The sequence below is a fragment of the Callorhinus ursinus genome, unplaced genomic scaffold (assembly GCF_003265705.2).
Source record: "Callorhinus ursinus isolate GAN/ISIS: 27379988/994484 unplaced genomic scaffold, GSC_fseal_2.0 scaffold65, whole genome shotgun sequence".
NCBI lineage: Eukaryota > Metazoa > Chordata > Mammalia > Carnivora > Otariidae > Callorhinus > Callorhinus ursinus.
The window spans coordinates 444,827-465,812 of NW_027397127.1; the positions used below are offsets into that span (position 1 = coordinate 444,827).

At 37.7% G+C, this 20,986-nt stretch overlaps 1 protein-coding gene across 7 annotated transcripts in view; it reads left to right on the plus strand.

Annotated features, from left to right (window-relative positions):
• Positions 1 to 5,153: 5,153 nt before the first annotated feature.
• Positions 5,154 to 20,986, plus strand: part of LRCH2 (leucine rich repeats and calponin homology domain containing 2) — a 103,627-nt gene continuing 87,794 nt past the window's right edge. For all 7 annotated transcript variants that reach the window (XR_012376115.1, XM_025853706.2, XM_025853707.2 and 4 more), the window contains exon 1: positions 5,154 to 5,533. Coding sequence is in view for 6 of the 7 variants with exons in the window: in XM_025853706.2 (XP_025709491.1) it covers positions 5,185 to 5,533 (349 nt within the window). In the remaining variant the exon portion in view is untranslated. The remainder of the gene's footprint in view (positions 5,534 to 20,986) is intronic.

Genomic DNA, 20,986 nt, shown 5'->3' on the forward strand with positions numbered 1-20,986 from the left:
ATTTTATTTTTTTAAAGATTTTATTTATTTATTTGACAGAGAGAGAGAGTGTACAAGCAGGGGAAGCAGCAGGCAGAGGGAGAGGGAGAAGCAGGCTCCCCGCCAAGTGGAACTCTGTCCCAGGACCCTGGAATCATGACCCAAGCCAAAGGCAGACACTTAACGACTGAGCCACCCAGGCTCCCCCTTTTTTTTTTGTTTTTAAGTAAACTCTACTCCCAAGGTGGGGCTCGAACTCAGGACCCCAGGATCAAGATCAAGAGTCACATGCTCTACTCACTGAGCCAGCCAGGTGCCTTATTTTAAGATATATTTTTATGGAGGATTTGAACAGATATTTAAATGGATTTCATGATATCAGGTTAACATACTAGAAACACAGAGGTCAAAATCTGGAATTGCATTAGAGACATTAAACAGGAATTCGAATCAGGTTATGGGCTCATAGTGATAACACAAAAGTTAGGAGAGGCGGACGTGTCGGGGGAGTTAACAAGGACCTAACCTCAACAGCAACACAGAGGAAAATGTTGGCTAGCGCTGGTGGCACAGTAATACAAAAGAATTTAAGAAGTGCCATGCTGATAATTCATGGTTCACTCAGCTCAGTGTTCTACTGACAAAGTGAACCTAGAAAATAGACAATAATAACCTTTATAATATGGTAGGTGTTTTATGTAATTATCTCATATAATCCTTACTACAATCCTATGAAATAGCTAATAGTGTTATGATTTCTGGTCTATAGATGAGGAATCGAAACTTTGAGAGGTAAGACTTGCCTATCTCATATCTTGTAAGTGTCATAGCAGGGATTCTAACCAAGATAGACTGTAATAGTGCTTGCTGATGTCAGCACTGAAAACTAGGTACGTAATAGCTTCTTTTAAGTAATAGTGATCGTTGATACATCATTGATAATCTCTTTTGAGTTAACAAATATTAACTCTGGGATTAGTGAGTTTGTTAAGACTGGTTGAAGCAATGCAAGGGGTTTATCTGCAAGGGTAGAAGCAAAGACAGACAGGCATAGGAGGATCAGGGATGTTGTAAATAATGTGCTATAGATTATGATAAAATAAGTTAATGTATAGTCCGCTGAAGGTCCCATACCAGACCAGCGATTTTGGAAGGGACTGAAGATCAAGTTACTAGAGAGAGGAGAGCCAAGTGAGTTTCTCTAATCATTTTAGGTGTACTTCTCAGAGTTTTCTCTAATTCAGGAGTTGTGCTGAGATTGGAGTGAGCAGAACTGCACATTTCATTCTGGTGGCAGCTGTGAAATAGTTCAGCATGGGGTATATTAATAGCTTTTGCAGGGGCTCCTGGCTGGCTTAGTCAGTAGAGCACGTGACTCTTGATCTTGGGGCTGTAAGTTCGAGCCCGACATTAGGTATAGAGATTACCTAAAAATAAAATCTTTAAAAAAAAATACCCTTGTTGATTTAAAAAATAGTTTTTTTAGGGTTTCTGATATATATCTTGATGATACTCACCATTTCTTATTTTTCCCCCTGAATTTTTTTTTTTAAGATTTTATTTATTTATTTGACACAGAGAGAGAGACAGCTAGAGAGGGAACACAAGCAGGGGGAGCAAGAGAGGGAGAAGCAGGCTCCTGGCTGAGCAGGGAGCCCGATGCGGGGCTTGATCCCAGGACCCTGGGATCATGACCTGAGCCAAAGGCAGACACCCAACACACTGAGCCACCCAGGCGCCCCCCCTCCACCCACCTGAATTTATTTATTTATTTTCAGTAAGCTCTATGCCCAACACGGGCTTGAACTCATGACCCTGAGATCAAGAGTAGCATGCTCTATGGACTGAACCAGACAGCCAGCCACCACCACCCCCCCTCCCCGGCCCTGGATTTAGCATTTAATTGAGCTGATGTTTTTCAGGGAACAAACTGCAGACTCCCATGGCTCTTTCCTGGATTCTAACCAGGACAGAAAAAAAAAAAGTTCATACTATAGTTTGATCTATTTAATCCCCTGGTTCGTTGACTTGCTCTAGAGCCTGAGATAAAACGTATCTCACTTTTGATTTATTTACAGACTGGTAAGAACATCCTGTAGTCTATTCCAATAATCTTGCTCTCGTAATAGAAGAATTTGGAGTTTTGGACTGTGCTTTTCCTCCTTTATATTATTTAGAGATGTTGGGTATCTAACTGTTTGCTTGGGATAGTGATTATAAACTGGCCTGGAATTTCAAAAGTCCCCTTTGGAGTTCTTTTGAATACAAATAACCTTTGTCATTTGCCAGCACTTTATTTAATAGAGGGTGCATGTTTTGTTCAAAACCCCTTGTTTTCCTTCTGTAATCTTTGATATATGTCATCTAGTCTTGGTGATTTATCAACATTCGTTTTCTAAGTCTAGCTTGAATAATGCTGAGTATTGACTGTAATTTAACCAATTACCGACATATCCAGATCAGAAATAACACTGAAGTGGTAATCACTGTAAAATATTCTCTAGTGTAGACTGATGCAAAAAAATTCATGCAATATGTCAAATCTCTTTTTGTGCACAATTATCAATAAATTAACTGATTTTTCCCTTGACTTCCTCTATTTGTATATTTCTTATTATTTAGTTTTCTTTTATGAGAGTGGCAACGGTATAATAAAGAGATTAACATTTATTGAGTACCTAATGCTATACAATTCCTTGCAGAGAATAGTTTCTTGGCACAAAGTAATAGCTCATATGTGATCTTATTTATTCTTAGAACAATCCTATGTGAACTATACACTATTTTTCCTCATCTATAAAATGGAAGAATAATAGTACTTATTTTACAGAGTTGTTATGAGGATTGAATGACTTAGTATATGCAAAGCAATTACAACAGTTCCTGGTAAACAGTAAACACTATTTCATTTCATTTTATTTTTTTGGTAAGCACTATTTTAAATATTCTTCTTGTTATTTTCTAGTGTTACTTATGAGGAAACTGACGTACAGAGATTTTAAGACACTTTTCTGAGTATTACAGTCAGGTGGTTGGAACAAATTTCTAAATTTCATACTCTTCTGAACTTTTTACCTCCTGTTAAATTAACGAAACATGGGGGCCATTAGACTGAGGTGGCTCTATTGCTAAGGCAACTTACTTAAGCATACCAAAACCTAAGCCTATAAATATCTCAAGGTTATGAAATCAAAGTGCTAAGGACAACCAATCACAAACAGCCAACTAGCTTTAAGTTATAGCCAATCTGATAATTTCCTTTCTTTGGTTCCCCATTTTTTCTACATGCCTTTCCCTTGGTTCCTGTTGGCAGAGCACTCCTGGCCACTTCTAGTTTGGCATTGCCTAATTTAAATTGATAAATGCTCAGAACAGTTCTTAAATTTTTAAAATATGCCTCAGTTTATCTTTTAATACTCCTATGACCTTGGTGTTCTTGTGAAAGCTCTAGAATGTGTTATTTTGTCTGATTTTCACGTATACCTAACCTACTGTGCAGGCTTCCTGTTTTTTGTACTTAGATTATCTTCTAATTCTTTGAAAGATTACTTTACTCTTAAATTTGGTTGTACATGGCCTTTTTCACTTGACAGGTATCCTGAGGGCATATTTTTCCTGGAGTCTAATACATTGTTTTAAATAACGCCAAAATTCTTATTGGCTAATTATTATTAAAATAGTTCCTTTCCTAATCTTTTCTCTAACTAATGAATTTAGTTTCTCCTCTCCCCTTCTTGATTCTGGAAGTTCTTAATTAATACTTTGAGAATTTTATTCGATCTCAATGCTTTGAGATTTTATTTTATTTAATTAATTTTATTTAATAGCAATACTTTGAGATTTGATTTGTGATATAAAGATGAGATATAAGGTACAGCATTTCTTTCTGACACCAGTGGGCTTAAATACTTTGATTTCACTAGCTAATTCATTGTAGAGTCTGATTCTCAGTTCTGTTTCTTCTGTGGGTCATGCATATGGTAAATGTAATTTCTTGCAACATAATCATTTTAATTAACCTGTAGGGATGGCCACAATTTTTTTCCTGCATTCTTCCCCAAAGTAGAGCCAATGGCAGATTAACTTTTGTGATTTCTCTAAGAAAATGAGATTGTTAGCAGATTGCTCAAATTGAAATGGACGTAAAAGAGATGCATTTGATATTCAAATTGATGATGATTGAACATGCCCAAATATTCTGATTTTTTTTTTCTTTTTTGGGGGGGTCGCTTTACTATCAGTGAAAAAGTTTTGAGTATTCTGAATGGGGGTAGAAGGGTTTAACAGTGGCCTGAATGGTTGGGTTCAGGTTCTAAAAATGACCTCCTAAAGTAGAAGATTGCTTAGCTTATTATCCCCAGTGTTAAACCTACAGAGTTCCACCTAAAACCAAAATCTTTATTTCGAAAATAAACTTTAAGGTTGCGTAATGATCAAAGAGTTTTCCATCAGCCATACCGACATGATGAGAAGAAACCTGAGATATTTTGGAGATCTTGGCACAACTTCAAAGAGTGATAGAACAGAATGCAGAGAACTTTTCCAAGTTTTGGAAGGCAGCAGTTTGGCTGAGACCCACACATACTGAAACGAGAGGCTTCCTTGAAAACATTTAAAAAGGGTTTTCCTATTTTGGAATTCTAAATTATGGCAAAATTCATATATGCTTAAAACTCAATTCTGCACCAGTTTCCCTCCCCAAATAACCCTCCACCGTTTCTCTCCGTGTCAACACTGGTAAACAATTCCTGAGGCATTTGCGGTAAGCGTTTTAATAAGGTGGCTGATAGTCCTTCTAAAACCCGTTTCAATATATTCTGAAACGAATCCCTTTCACCCCTATCTAATATATTTGCCTTTGTTTTGCAGAGCGAGAGAGGTGAAGCAATTTACAGATCTGGGGACAGACCGCTAAATGACCTGTAGTTAGGCTGGTGTCGCTTCGCAAGATTTTGGTACCCAAAGCAGCGGAACCGAGACTTAGCATCCTTCCTCTGATCACACATTTCTTAAAGCGACCGTTCTGCACGTTGGAACACCGTCTCTTCTCTACCCAACACCTCCTCCCAGCCCGCCCCCTGGTTCCTTCCCACCCTCTACCTCGCCCCCCCTCCGCCCCCCAGTCTGCGCATGCGTCCTAAGAAACCCCTACACTCGCGGCACAAGCTGAGAGTATTGTCGGGGGCTATTCTCTCTCCCAGGAACATGGCGGCGAGTCAGGGAGGTGGTGTTAACAGTGGGGGCGGCGGTTGTGGTGGAGGTGGAAGTAGCGGTGGCGGTAGCACAGCCGGAGGGGGAGGTGGCGGAGCCGGAGGGGGAGGCGGCGGCGGCGGCGGGACCCTGGTGGTGCCCATCCCGGTACCGACTCTTTTCGGTCAGCCGTTCCCCAACGGGCCGCAGTGGAACCCGGGGAGCCTGCAGCCTCAGCACACGGTGAGGAGCCTGGACCGGGCCCTGGAGGAGGCGGGCAACTCCGGCATCCTGAGCCTCAGTGGCAGGAAACTCCGAGACTTCCCCGGCAGCGGCTACGACCTGACGGACACCACCCAAGCAGGTGACAGGACGGGGTGGGGGGGGAGGGGAAGCTGGGCTCCGAAGGAGGAGGTGGGGGGTGTGGGTGGCTGCGTGGCTGCGTTGTTGGACTGCTGGTCTGGGCGGGTTCGCGGGGGCGGCGAGACTGACAAAGTCGGAACAGCCTTTTCTCGTGAATGTGAGGGGGAGAGAAGGGAATGGTGGTGGTGGTGCGGGGGCGGGGGGGTTGTTGACTGAAAGATGTATGGAAACCGGGCGGGATGTGAGGGGTGAAAGAGCAGTATTGTTAAAGCGAGTTTCCCCAGTAAGGAGTAGGGAGGGAGGTACTGACACCTTCCTTAATGCACTTCTTCCAACTCTCGTGGATGTTCTCATCTTTCTCGGGGGGAGGGGGCGGGGGGGAGGACAATACGTAAAATCACAATCTACACATATTCTTTAAAGGCATACGTGCCTGGAAGAAAGGCATATTCCTTTTCGTCGTGCAGCCGCAGCCTTGCCACGGTTTTTATGTGTTATTTTGTGTGTGTGTTTTAATCCTCCCAGAATATTCTTGCCTTCTGGTCACGTATGCTTTTAAAGACAGATTTTTCATTTTCCTGGTGTTGAGAAGGTAGTGGTGGTTAAATTAGTATTTGTTGCTGTGGCAAATGAAATCAATCAATCACTAACATGTCTGGTATACTAGGGGAAAGGATCCTTGTTTTGAGTTATGTTAGAGTCTTAATTTTTATAGCAGAAATAGCCAAAAAATTTGAAGGCATTTTTAAGAAACAGAATTTATTCTTTAGGGAGTTGTGGGCTAATGGCTTATCATTTTGGTTGAGAAATTGGCTATTGTAGCGTTCTTCCTACAATCTCTGGTACTCTTTGTTGTGGTTGGCATTTTTTGTTACGAACATACTCTTTCCCCTCTGCCTTATAAACCAATGCTGATTATTTTAAATACGTTTTCGTTTGATGAACGGGTTTTTTGCTTTTCATGATCTTTGCATTTGTTATCTTTTATATTTGCTTTGCTGAAAGAAATCATGGACAAAATTATTTTGATAGGTGTAGTAATTTTGGAACAGTACAGTAAGTAGAATGACCTATAATGAGAAGTAATAAAAGGCCTCTTATTTTCAGAATAACACTATTTCAGTGTATTCAGTTTCTGGATATTAAATTTAGGTATGTGCTGGGAGGAGGGTGGGGAGAGGAGGAAAGCCTAAAAATTGAAGCCTTCCACCCAATTATTCTCTGAGGAATTATCCTAAGAACTATGAATGCGTAATCGATCACTGATGTTGTATTTTGGAAAGCATGTTTGAGTATTTACTCCTTCACTCTGAACAGATTTCCTAAACAATATGTTCACATATTTATGAATATATTGGCAAAATATTATAGGACTTGGTATGTTCTTCAAAGGCTCCAGGAAAAATGGTTTCATACTGCATCATTATGGGGATATGTTGTTTTGCTTATTGTGCTTTATAACCTGTAAATGATATATCTGTAAGATTAAGTTTGAGCATCCTGGCCTGGCATTCAGAGCTTTCACTGTACGACTCCAGTTTGTTTTTGCAACCTTAGCACCCCAAACACTCCTACATAGAACCCTCTGTTCCAACTAGGTTAACTCCCTGTTCCTCAAATATATATATAATGAATTTCTGCCTCATCTTTGTAGAAGGTCACCCACATGCTTGGGATTTTTCTCTTTACTCCATCTATTTAATTTTGTTCAAGCCCCAGCTTTTCCAGGAAGCTGTCTCTAACTCCCTTAGTCCATAGCAGTCTCCTGTTTTTTGAGCTCTTAACGGTACTTTACTACCTTTACCACTTACTTGCTAGGGCTGGCTTTATTTTCTTTTTTATGTTTGTGTCATGCTGTCCCTGAGAAGCTGGAGAGCTCCTTAAGGGTAGGGAATAAGTCATATAGTTGTTCAGTCTTCTCATTATATATTGCTTATATTGTACTTGATAATATTTTTCATAAACTTGAATATTATCTTATGTGGTTATAACCTTTGGCTTTTAAACCTCCGGGTTTTTTTTTTTTTTCCTGAGGCAAGCTTTAACACAAAGCAGAGCCATATTTGTTCTTGTTAAGCATTCATTGGTCATAAACTTTATCAGTGTCTACAGTAACACAGGATTTTTGAGATGATTCCACCTCATTTTACTTTTTTTTTTTTCAGTTGAATGTGTGTTTCCTTGTGGAAACAGTTCAAAATTTAAATGACATATTTGTGAGTGATTCATTTGCCATTCATTTTTGACAAAATTCAGTTGTGAACAATTTAGGGGCAATATTTTTGTATGTAAAGAGACTAGTATTCATTATGTATAAATGAAGGTGGGTACACTGGAACTGAAGAAAAATAGAGCATGTTTGAGAAAATACATACATACATACACGTACACATGCACACATATACATCTGTAAACATACGTTATCCTCTGATGAAACCAGTTCTGTTTGTTGGTATTGTTATACTTAAAATGACTCTCAGTGGGATAATGTTTCAGAACCAAACTGATGAGTTAGGCAAGCATATAATGGTTTATTCGGTTGGGAAGAGACTGATGGAAGGGAAATTAGGTAGGAAGGTATTCTGTTAATCTAGGTGTGAGGTGGTGAGAATCTGGGGTAAAACTAAATTGGATAAGAAGGGAAAATTGATAGATTTGAAAGGAAGCAGGGAGGGCTTTTTGCATTATTTTGCTGTTCCTCACATATACATAAGACAAAACAGACCTGCGGTTCTTCACCTGGGCTGCACGTTAAAATCTCAAGGGAGTGTTTTTTAAAAACCTATGCCTGGGCCCTACCCCAGACCAATTAAATCAGAATCTCAGGGGCCAAGAGAATCTTTTTTTTTTTTTAAAGTCTTCCCAGGTGATTCTAATGTGCAGGCAGGGCTGAGAAACTCTAAAATAGTTCATTTTTTAGGTACTCAAGAAGTACTGTTTAGGTGAATGCGAACATTGATAAAAATTTAGTGACTAAAGTCACTTGTCAAGAGGGTCAAAACCAAAACTAGGAACTATGTATTCAAGATCTAGTTCAATATTTTTTTTAAAAGACTTGGTGAAGCAGAGACTTTTTTTTTTCATTATATCATGTCTGTAGTGAATAGAAAATTGCTGGGAAGCTATAGTTTCTTCAGTTACCATGCATAACCCTGGTTTACATTTAATACTGTTGGATAACTTGGCATTAAGAAAATAGTGCTCCCAAAACATGTAGCAGCAAAATCTTGTTTTCTCTATTAATAGTCTTGCTCTGAGGGAAGATGGATGGTTGGTAGCTATTGGTGAAGTTTGTCTTTGGTGTCTTTTTACCTTTTTTTGCATTTCTAGTGTGTGATCTTCACCTGCCTGTGCCCTCCTGCTCTCCTCATTTCTTTTCCCCTCTTCAGCTCACTCCCCTTCTTTTGCTGGAATGTAGCTTGAAGCTAATTATGGCAGCCTTTTCAGGAGATTAATATTTAAAAGGGAGAGTTTGCTAATTTATTTGAATCTTCAATTGGTGGTTTGTGCTCATGACCTTTTTGAATATATCTGCCTTCCAGATTCTTCTTGATTAAAATCCTCTATATAGGGACATAAGAACAGGGATGAGAAAGTTCGTGATCCATTTCAGGAAAGTAGCTGACTCTTGTTGTAATGTCTTGTCTTAGATGGTCTATAGGTAGACTTGGCAGGGCAAAGGGAAATTGCCTAGAACATTTTAGTCTGTCTGGATACTGTGATAATTTGTTGACCTAAGAGAGCTTGAAAATGATTCTAATAGCCACTCAAACAAATCCTGAAACTTTCATATTTGACTTTGTCACCAACGCTACAAATAAGTCTCAGCCTACTTGCAGCTGCTCCCTCTGCTTCTTCATACCTCTTTATGTCTATAAACAATAGGTCTGTGAAACAGATTTAGGAGTTCTTATATGCATCAGATGGTGCTGTGTCCTGGTTAATCACATGTTTTCCTGTAAACCTGGAGTCAACTCTAGTATTTCCTACATGTGCTGGTTCACCCCTTCAACTGTGGGGCATGGTGCATTTTATCAGGTTGTAAAATGGAGCCAGATAAACTTTGCAGCATCTGATTATGTTGTGAGGTGAAGGCCCTCTTAGTACATTCAATGGAATGAACTTGTGATTGTGATTTTCTGGACTGATTCAAATATCTACCTTGCTTTGTGTAATAAATGTCTCCCTAAAAAGTTGAATGTGAAGCACATTTTTGACAGTTGACTCATATTTTAATTGCTCTAGATTGAATTTGAGTTGCTGGACCTCACAGTGATTTATTTTATTCAGTGATGAATTCTTCTACAGTATAAATCGTTGCCCCTTAATTTCTTTCTTTTGTAAGTTCACATTTTAAAATAAAATGTTATCTTAAATTGGAGGGTATGTTCATCATTAAAATATTACCATTTATATAGCTCTTTATAAATCTCTAAGCACTTTCATGTATATTATGCCATTGTATCCTAATAATAACCCTGTGAGTTTGGCACAGTACATAGTAATTACTCATTGTTGTGAGAGGTTAAGTGATTTGCCCAAAGTTAAATGGCTAGTGTATGGCAGAGTGGGGGTCAGAGCCTAGGTTTTTTGACTCTAGCACTCACTATTCCAGTGTTATTTCCATTGTAATGCAGTCTGTCTATATAATAAAGGTATTTTTTTAACTACACACTATGCTAATAAATAGATTATGTATTCTGAAAAATAAATGCTTATTTAACTTAATATGTTATATAATTTTTGCTTTGTGTGCAGTGTGTTTTGTGTTGTGTATGGCAGTTGCATAGCTAGTCTTCATGCCTCTCTTTCTGATGGTTTTAGAATAGATTCATTAAGCGTTTATTGAACTCCAACTTTGGAAACATGATTATAGCCAATAGAAAAGAAAGGGACTTGGTTATTGTCCTTGAAGAGTCTATTAAATAGCTGAATATGTACAGGAATATGTGTAACAATTAGAAAAGAGTTATAGGGGTGCCTGGCTGGCTCAATTGGAAAGAGCATGTGACTTTTTTAGAAAAGATTTATTTATTTGAGAGAGAGAGAGAGAGAGCGCACACTGGAGAGAGAGAATCTCAAGCAGACTCCTCGCTGAGCATGGAACCTGGTGCAAGGCTCGATCCCACCACCCTGAGATCATGATCTGAGCCAAATCAAGAGTCAGATGCTTAATGGATGGAGCCACCCAGGCACCCCAAGAGCATGCGACTCTTAATCTCAAGGTCGTGAGTTTGAGCCCCACATTGGGTGTAAAGATTACTAAAAAAATAAACTTTAAAAAATTACTAAAACAGTTCATAAAAAAGAAAAGAATTATATAACAATATTCAAAACTGTATACATTTATAAAATGTACAAGTAAGTGATGCAAAGCTGTGGCATAAGGCTTAATTTTATTGGGGTTAGTTAAGTAAGTTTGAGAAAGCTTTCTTTAAAGTTAGGTGTTTGCTGAATCTTGAGGTAAACGATCAGTATGGGATCAAGTTATGATTAGATAGGAGGGAAAGTTGCAGAATTTCAGGAGAGAAATTGTATGAATACAGAGTTGAGAATGATATTGTGTGTTAAGGGCAGATGTTAACCAAAGGTTTACTCTGTATTTTTGCAAACATGCCGAGAGGCTGAGAGGAGGGAACATGTGGAGAGCTCAGTGTTCAAATCCAAGAGGAGTAGAGAGGACCTTCATTTGAAGGCAAGGGAAGCAAGAACAGTGTGGGGAGCTGTTAGCCATGGAAGGGAGAAGTAACCTGACTTTTACTAAGGTAAAAGTGAAGGTAGATGTTTGGGGACATTAATGTCTTAAATTTTAATCTTAAAGAAATGAGGCAGTGTCGTTGGGGAAAAAGTTGATGAGCATAGAAAAAGGTACTCAGTAGAGCATAATGCTTTAAGGAATCAATATGGAGAATAAGCTATAGTATAGAATTAGGACTGTGTGGTAAGCAGCTAAATCAGTAGCTTTGAACAATATGAGCATATCATCTTTTATGAAAAAAATTATACTACATGACAGGTAAAAGAACAGAAGTGGCTGATTGGGATATTTTAGAATTGGGCTTATAGGCACACTGCTTAAAGTTTAAAATTTAATATCCTGATTTAGATTGTTTTTTTTAAATTTTCTTTAAATTTTTTATTTTTTTTTTAAAGATTTTATTTATTCGACAGAGACAGAGTAAGAGAAGGAACACAAGCAGGGGGAGTGGGAGAGGGAGAAGCAGGCTTCCCGCTGAGCAGGGAGCCCGATGCAGGGCTTGATCCCAAGACCCTGGGATCATGACCTGGGCTGAAGGCAGATGCTTAACAACTGAGCCACCCAGGTGCCCCTATTTTTTTTTATTTTATTTTATTATGTTATGTTAGTCATCACATTACATCATTAGTTTTTGATGTAGTGTTCCATGATTCATTGTTTGCATATAACACCCAGTGCTCCATTCAATACATGCCCTCCTTAATACCCATTACCGGGCTAACCCGTCCCCCCCCCCAAAACTCTCAGTTTGTTTCTCAGAGTCCATAGTCTCTCATGGTTCCTCTCCCCTTCCGATTTCCCCCCCTTCATTTTTCCCTTCCTACTATCTTCTTTTTTTTTTTCTTCAACATACAATGTATTATTTGTTTCAGAGGTACAGGTCTGTGATTCATCAGTCTTACACAATTTAGATTATTTGTAGTACAAACTCTGAAGCACTTATTTGTCATCAAAAGCATAAAGTTGGACAAGATCCCGAACCTTATTGACAAAATAAGAGATGATGCTAGGAACACTTTTCACAAATAAAAATATTTTTCACAAATACAAATAATTGAAGACTTACAGCTTATTGATTCCCTGGAAGGTGGTATTTAATTTCCAAGGCACTCTGAAACTTTGCAGAAGGGCATGTCATTCTCCTAGCCCACCCCAGCAGCCCACTCTGAGGCATGCTTATTAAACTGTGTGATGCCCACCCTCATTCCACAGAGATTTTTATCATGACCTAGAGGAGAAATCTTGGTTTTCTCTTTCTTGTTACACTTTGGTTGTATTGGGGGTACTTACTGAAGCCTTGTAATACTCTGAAAAGTTTCAGAAAGTTTTGTCTGGGACGCCTGGGTGGCTCAGTCGGTTAAGAGTCTGCCTTCAGCTCAGGTCATGATCCCAGGGTCCTGGGATTGAGTCCCATGTAGGGCTCCTTGCTTAGTGGGGAGCCTGCTTCTCCCTCTGCCTGCCACTCCCCCGTTTGTGCACGCACGCTCTTTCTCTCTGACAAATAAATAAATCTTAATAAAAAAAAGAAAGTTTTGTCTGCTTCCCTTTTATGGAAAGGAACACCTTCCACTCCAGAGAACCATTTAAGGTAATAAGAGGAAACTGTACAAGTCAGTTTTATAACAATGATCTAAGTTTATGTTTAGTCTCACTTAAAACTAGTGCACTCAAGTCTGCTAATGGCCAAGTTTTAAATTTTAATCTTTACATTTCTCCTGTTTCAAATAAATTGTAAATTGATAGTATTCTACTTACAGACTGTCAGTCTATGTACTATAATGGATAATTAAACAATGGCTATTTTCTAATGTATTTTTTGATATGAAAAATTTTAAAGAAAAGTTGTCTTTTCCAAATAGAGAAGTAAGTCTTTTCCTATTTGTGGATGTTGCTAATTCTCTCTACTCTTTTATGATTTGTGACAGAGATTTTTGTCACTTTACTTTTAAATTAATTACTTCAGTCTTTTTCAGTAGAATTTTATGTATAGTATTAAGGATTTAAGGTGACCAAAGACGGAAATAAAATAGCTGCAGCATAAACTTTTATTTGAACTCTACGGAGACTAACCAATTCTAGAACGTTTGTGAATTTGGCTTTCATCCAAAAATCACTTTGTTAAATGATTATGCCCCAAAGAGACTCTAGAATGTGCAGCGTAGAAATCTTCCTCTCTTAAAAAAGTAATTACAATATGTAAATCCTTAATACTTTGAGCTAATTGTTTGGGGATGTCTGTGTCAATGGGAAATCAAGTACTTTTGAAGATATTTATAAGTTAAAAATAGTAAATCGACATAGGTAACCTTTTCCTTAACCTGCCTTAATATGTAAGAATGGACTTACCTATTTTACGTAAAAGGACAAGGTTGTAAAGTTGCTGCCTTAAGGAATTTATGATTTCATAGTGGTATAAAACAAGTACTCACTTATCTGTACTCACCTATCTATTATATAGGCTAGATCAATTGTTCTCAATGAGGGAAGATTTGCCCCAGGGGATATTTGGTAATGTCTGGAGATGTTTTGATTGCCACAACTTGGGAATGCTACTGACATCTAGCGGGTAAGAGGGACCTGGGATGCTGCAAAGCATCCTACAGTGCACAGGAAGGACTGCCACATATAACAAAGACTTATCTGTTCCAAAATGTCAGTGGTGCCAAGACTGAGAATCACTGGGCTAGAGTAAGATAAATGTCATAAGTGAAAGCAAAGTGCAATGCAGGTTCAAAGAGGGAGAGATGACATTTGATTGAGTTGGTAGAACAGCAGAGAGGGCTTTATAAAGGAGATTGGAGGTAAGGGAGAGGATCAGATTTTATAATTACCCATGAAGGGGGGAAATTGTATGCATAGTGACATCCCAGGGTGTCTTCAAACTCAAAATATTAAAAAAAAATCAGCCTTTGCTATTGATCCTAGGCCCCCTGGTCACTCAGACCAGAAACTTAGGAATGATTCTCCATTCTTCCCTTCCCTTCCCTTTTATAACTAGTTAGGAACTAAGGCCTGTTGGTTATAGCTCTTTGAATAGCTTTCAGATCTCTTTCCTTCCTGTCTGTTCTCACTGCTATTGTTGTTCAGGTCCTCCTCTCCTCACCTTTAACTGCACTTATCTACAGTTTTCCTGAATAATTTCTCTGTCTCATATTTGTTTCAAGTCGGGTTAGTTCTTTACATGGTAGCCAGAGCACTCTTTCTTTCTTTTTTTTTTTTTTAAAGATTTGTTTTTTATTATTTATTCATGAGAGACAGAGAGAAAGGCAGAGGCAGAGGGAGAAGCAGGCTCCCCGCAGAGCAGGGAGCCCGATGCGGGGCTTGATCCCAGGACCCCGGAATCATGACCTGAGTGGAAGGCAGACGCTTAACCGACTGAGCCACCCAGGTGCCGCAAGAGCACTCTTTCTAATATGTAGGTCTGATTGTCACTTGTAGCTACTAAAACACCTTGGAGCTAGTAAGCCAGCTCCATAAGAATACATTGCTTATTCCTTGTTTTGAATATTTAAAAAATGTAAAAAAGCTAATGCATACACTATGCTTTATATGACTGGTCATTTTTATATTACTTAATATTAAATTGCTAAGATTCATCCAAAATGTTGTGTGAAGCTGTAGTTCATTTTCATTGTGTGACTATACTACATTTTATCCACTTTCTCACTGATGACCATTTGGGTTGTTTCCACAGTTTTGCTCTTGCAGTCAGTGCTGCTGTAAGCATTATTGTGTCTTGTGTTGTACATGTGTGAGAATTTCTCTTGTACATATGCTTGGTAGTGGAATTTCTAGGCTATATGGCATGTCAGTGTTCAACTTGAGATAATGCCAAATTGGTTTAAGATGTACATTTCCTTCAACATGTATAAGAGATCCTATGAATCCATATGTCCAACACATAGTAGTGTCAGAACATTTTGGCCAAATGAGTTTAAAAAGGTACTCAGTGTAGTGTTTCTTAATTTACATTTTGCTCATCACTAGTGATGTTAACATATCTTCGAATGTCTGTTGGCCATAGGTGTTTCCTGTACTGTGAAATGACTTTTCATTTATTTTGCCCAATTTCTATTGGTGGACTGTCCTTTTCTTAACAGAATTCTATGAGTTAAAAAAGTATTCCTTACAGTACTCATTTGTCAGTTTTGTGTACTGTGAATATTTTCTCCTAGCTTATAACTTGCCTTTTTGCTTTTTAAGAAGTCTTTGAATGAGCAAATGTTGCAAAATTTTAATACAATAAGATTTGTCAGTGCTTTATAGTCACTGCTTTTTTGTATCTTGTTTAAGAATGTGCAAAATAGGGCGCCTGGGTGGCTCAGTCGTTAAGCGTCTGCCTTTGGCTCAGGTCATGTTCCCAGGGTCCTGGGATCGAGCCCCGCATCGGGCTCCCTGCTCGGTGGGAAGCCTGCTTCTCCCTCTCCCACTCCCCCTGCTTGTGTTCCTGCTCTTGCTCTCTCTCTCTCTCTCTCTCTCTGTCAAATAAATAAAATCTTAAAAAAAAAAAGAACCTTAAAAAAAAAAAGTGTGCAAAATACATTCACCTATATATATATTTTTAAGATTTTCTTTATTTGAGAGAAAGCAAGTGAGAGAGAGGGAGGGAGAGCGCGCGCACACACACACACACACACACACACACACACACACACACACGAGCTGGGGAGGGAGGGGCAGTGGGGAGACACGGGTCTCAATCCCAGGACCCTGGGATCATGACCTGAGCCAAAGGCAGATACCTAACTGACTGAGCCACCCAGGCGCCCCCATTCACCTACATTTTTTACTAAGAGTTTTAAAGGTCTGTTTTGGATGTTTAAGTTCCTAATCAATATGGAATTGATTTTTATATAATAGTGTGAGGTCCAGTTTCATATTTTAAGACACAGATCATCTTTTTCCAGATTTATCCCTGCCTACTCCTTTTTAATATTTTGTTGAGATTATAATTCACTACCAAAAATTCACCCACTTAGAGTGTATGGTTTATTGGTTGTTAGTTCTGCACTCATCACTACAGTGTAATTTTGGAATGTTTTCACTCACTCCAAAAGCCCTATACTTATTAGCAGTACCTCCCCATTCCCCCCTCACTCCCCACCCCCGTCTAGACTAGACTTAGGTAATCACTAATCTGTTTTCTGTCTCTATAGAATTTGCCTATTCTGGACATTCCATCTGGCCTTTTGTGGCAGGTTTCTTTTATTTACCATAATGTTTTCAAAGTTCATTTATGTTGTAGCATGTATCAGTACTTCATTCCTTTTTATATCCGAATAATATTCCATTGTGCATTTTGTGGACAATTGGGTTGTTTCCACTCTGGCTATTTATTATAAATAATACTGCTATGATCCTTGATATACAAGTTTTTGTGTAGATGTGTATTTTCATTTGTCTTGTGTATAATATGTAGGAGTGGAATTGCTGAATCACATGGTAATTCTATGTTTAGTAATTTGAGGAAATGTTAAATTATTTCCAAAGTGTTTGCACCATTTTACATTCTCATTAGCAATGTATGAGGATTCCAGTGTAATCTCATTATGGTTTTGATTTGCATTTCCCTAATAACTAATGATGTTAAGTATCTTTTCATGTGTACATCTTCCTAACTGAAATATCTATTCAGACTCTTTGTCCATTTTCTAATTGGGTTGTCTTTTCATTACTGAGTTTAAGAGTTTTTATTTTTTTAATTCTGTACATAAAACCCTTACCAGATATATGGTTTGCAAATATTTCTTTCCTATTCTGTGGGTTCTCTACTTTAAAAGACAAAATTTTGAAATTTTGATGAAGTCCATTTTATCTGTTTTTTCTTACATTGCTTGTGGTTTTGGTGTCATATCTAAGAAACTGTTGCCTAACCCAGGGTTATGAAGATTCACCCTTATGTTTTGTTTTGAATTTTATAGTTTTAGCTTTTACATTTAGGTGTACTGTCCATTTTTAGTTTTTTGTGTATGGTGTGAGATCAGGGTCCAACTTTATCCTTTTGCATGTGGATATTCAGTTGTCTCAGCACCACTTCTTGAAAATATTTCTTTCCTCATCCACTTGTCTTGTCACCCTTGTCAAAAATCAGTTGACCATAAATGTAATGTAAATGTTCATTTCTGGACTCTCAATTCTATTCCATTGACCTATATTTCTCTTCATATATATATGTGTGTGTGTATATTTCTATTCTTATCCTAGTACCACACTGTTGACTTCTGTGGCTGTGTAGTAAGCTGTATATAAAATTTTATAGCCAGGAGGTGTGAGTCTTCCAACATTGTTCTTTTTCAGGATTGCTTTAGCTGTTCTGAGACCCTTGTATGAATTTTAGGATCAGCCTGTCAATTTCTTCAGCAAATGCAAGTTGGGATTTTGATAGGGATTTTGTTGAATTTGTAGATCAATTTGGGGGAATTTTACCATCTTAACAATATTAAGTTGTCCAACCTATGAATAATGGATGTCTTTTGATTTGTTTATAGCTTTCTTTCAACATTTTGTAATTTTCCTAAGTTTTTATTTTTTTGATAGTATTGTAAGTGAAAATTTTCTTTTTTAAAGTATACTTGATGTACAATATTATTATTTTTTATTTAAATTCAATTAGCCAACATATAGTACATTATTAGTTTCTGATGTAGTGTTCAGTGATTCATCAGTTGTGTATAACACCCACTGCTCATCACATGTGCCCTCCTTAATGCCCATCACCCAGTTACCCCATGCCCCCACCCACCTCCCCTTCCGCAACCCTCAGTTTGTTTCCCAGAGTCAGGAGTCTTTCATGATTTGTCTCCCTCTTTGATTTCTTCCCATTCCGTTTTCTCCCCTTCCCCTATGATCCTCTGCACTATTTCTTATATTCCACATATAGGTGAAACCATATGATATTTGTTTTACTCTGATTGACTTACTTCACTTAGCGTAATACCCTTCAGTTCCATCCACGTCGATGTAAGATGTACAATTTTATTGCAGTTGTACAGTGTATTGATTTGACATTCATATACATTATAAAATGATTACCATGATGTCTAGTTATCATCTATCACTATAAAAGTTATTACAGTACTATTGACTATACTCCCTATGCTATACTTTACATCCCTGTGACTTACTTATTTTATAACTGGAAGTTTGTACCTCTTAATTCCCATCATCTATTTTGCCCATCCCTCCCCCAACACCAGTTTGTTCTCTGTATTTATGAATCTGTTTGTTTGTTTTCTTTGTTCATTTGTTTTTAGTTTCCAAATATAAGTGAAATCACAAGGTATGTATCTTCTTCTGTCTGATTTTTTAAAAAAGATTTTATTTATTTATTTGACAGAGAGAGACATAGTGAGAGAGGGAACACAAGCAGGGGGAGGGGGAGAGGGAGAAGCAGGCTTCCTGTTGAGCAGGGAGCCCGACATGGGGCTCCATCCCAGGACCCTGGGATCATGCCCTGAGTGGAAGGCAGACACTTAACGACTGAGCCACCCAGGCGCCCCTTCTTCAGTTTGATTTATTTCACTTAACATAATATCCTCTAGGTCCATCCATGTTGTTTCAAATGGCAAGATTTTTTTTTAATGGTTGAGCAATATGGAAATTTTTTCTTAATTTCATTTTGGGGGTGTTCATTGCTAGTGTATAGAAATATAATTGATTTTTATATATTGACCTTTTATCTTGCAACCTTGCTGAACTAGTTTCTTCATTCTAAGAGTTTTTTAATGGTTCATTAGGATTTTCTGTATACAAGATTATGTCATCTGCAAATAGAAATGCTTTACTTTTTCCTTTTGAATCCGGATGCATTTTATTTCTATTTCTTACTTAATTGTCCTGGCTAGAACTTCTAGTACAATGTTGAATAGATGTGGTAAGAGTGGACATTCTTGCTTGTTCCTGAATTTAGGAAGAATACATTGACTCTTTCACCGTTAAATATGATGTTAGCTTTGTTTTTTTTCATAGATGCCCTTTATTAAGTTGAAGAAATCCCTTTTTAGCCAGTTTTTAAAAAAAATTTTTGTCACAAGAGGGTGTTGGATTTTGTCAGATGCTTTTTCTGGGTCTTTTGAGATGATCACATGGATTTTGTCCTTCATTGCATTACTGTGGTATACTTACATTGATTGTTTTTTGGATATTATATCCTCCTTGCGTTCCTGGCCTATCTGCTCTTCAAGTTAATCTTATACTGCCCCCAAACTGTATATTCCAGCCTACCAAACTACATGCTGTTCCTTGACAGTATCATGCACTTCCTTGTCTCCATATTTTTACCCCCAACTGTTAATGTCCTTTTCCTTCTTTTCTATCTTGTGAATTCCTATTCATCTTTTGTATCCCAGATCAGGTGTTTATTTGTTTCCCTGTCTTCTCATCTTCCACGTAGTGATTACTCTATACCTCTATTATAGCAGGTGTGATCCTTTATTGCAATTAATATATTTCCTCTGTTGTAGCATTTACCATCAATTTAATAACTTTTCTGGAAAAAAATACTTACACAATAAGCACATACATGGATTTCAGGAATGTTAACATTAGAGTAAAATGTGCACTGTAAAATCAAGGAAATACGGTATTTGTTTACCTTTCTCTTTTTATTGATTTTGGGGTTAATTTGAATGTAGTTACTTAGTTGCCACTCCAGCAATTAGTAGAGAGTGGTAGGTCTTTAACACATTTGTTCAGTTAAGTCTGCTCCTTACCCTGGGTGCCTTCTCAGGTCTCTCCACAATTTGCCTCTTTCCTTTTCCTCTATATTTCCCACTACTCATGTATGTACCGTTCTCCAGTCAGATTGGACTTCTCATTGTCTCCCTGATTTTGTCTTCATTGCTTTATTTTTATTTAAAAAAGGGAAAAAACTATTAGAAAAAAGAAATTTATAATTGCTTCATAAGCAGAGATATGATTATTAAAGTTGAACTGTTGCAGATTAGCTATAGTTTATTTTAAAGTTATTTATTTTTTTAGTAATCTCTATACCCAGCGTGGGGCTTGAGCTCACAACCCTGTGATCAAGAGTCGTGCACTTCCAACTGAGCCAGCCAGGCACCCTCCCCTTTTTAAAGTTTATTTTAGCTATAGTTTTTGTATATTGTTATATTGTACCATTGGATATGTTTTTATTTTAGGATAGTTGACTGCATTTATTTATTTATTTATTTATAGTAGACTCTGTGCCCAACATGAGGCTTGAACTCATAACCCTGAGATCAGGAGTGGCATATTCTACCAACTGAGTCAGCTGAGTCAACCAGGTGCTCTGCAGAATAGTTGACTGCTTTTAAATATTTAGGTTAACTAATAAAATTGATTTTTGAGATATGTTTATAACATTAACATTAAATAATATGTTTGCCACTGAAAATATTAAATTATAAAATGTTTTGAGGATTAATATGTTGCTTTAACAAATTCTATTTTGAAAATTATATTTGTAGATGAAGTCCAGGAAAAACTGGGAGATGAATGTACGTGTTTTGATTAGGTTTAGCAGTTTTTTTGATAGCATAGGTCTAAATTGTTTGAAATTGTATTTTTGCATGTCTTGTTCTAGTTTTCTTTTATTACATTAGTCTGCTGTCTTCCATTTGCCTTAGTCAGAGCTAAGATCTACTACTTCTGAGTTGCAAAGTTTATCATCCTCAGTAGGATCAGAGCTTAAAGGTCCTCTTAAACAACTCTGTA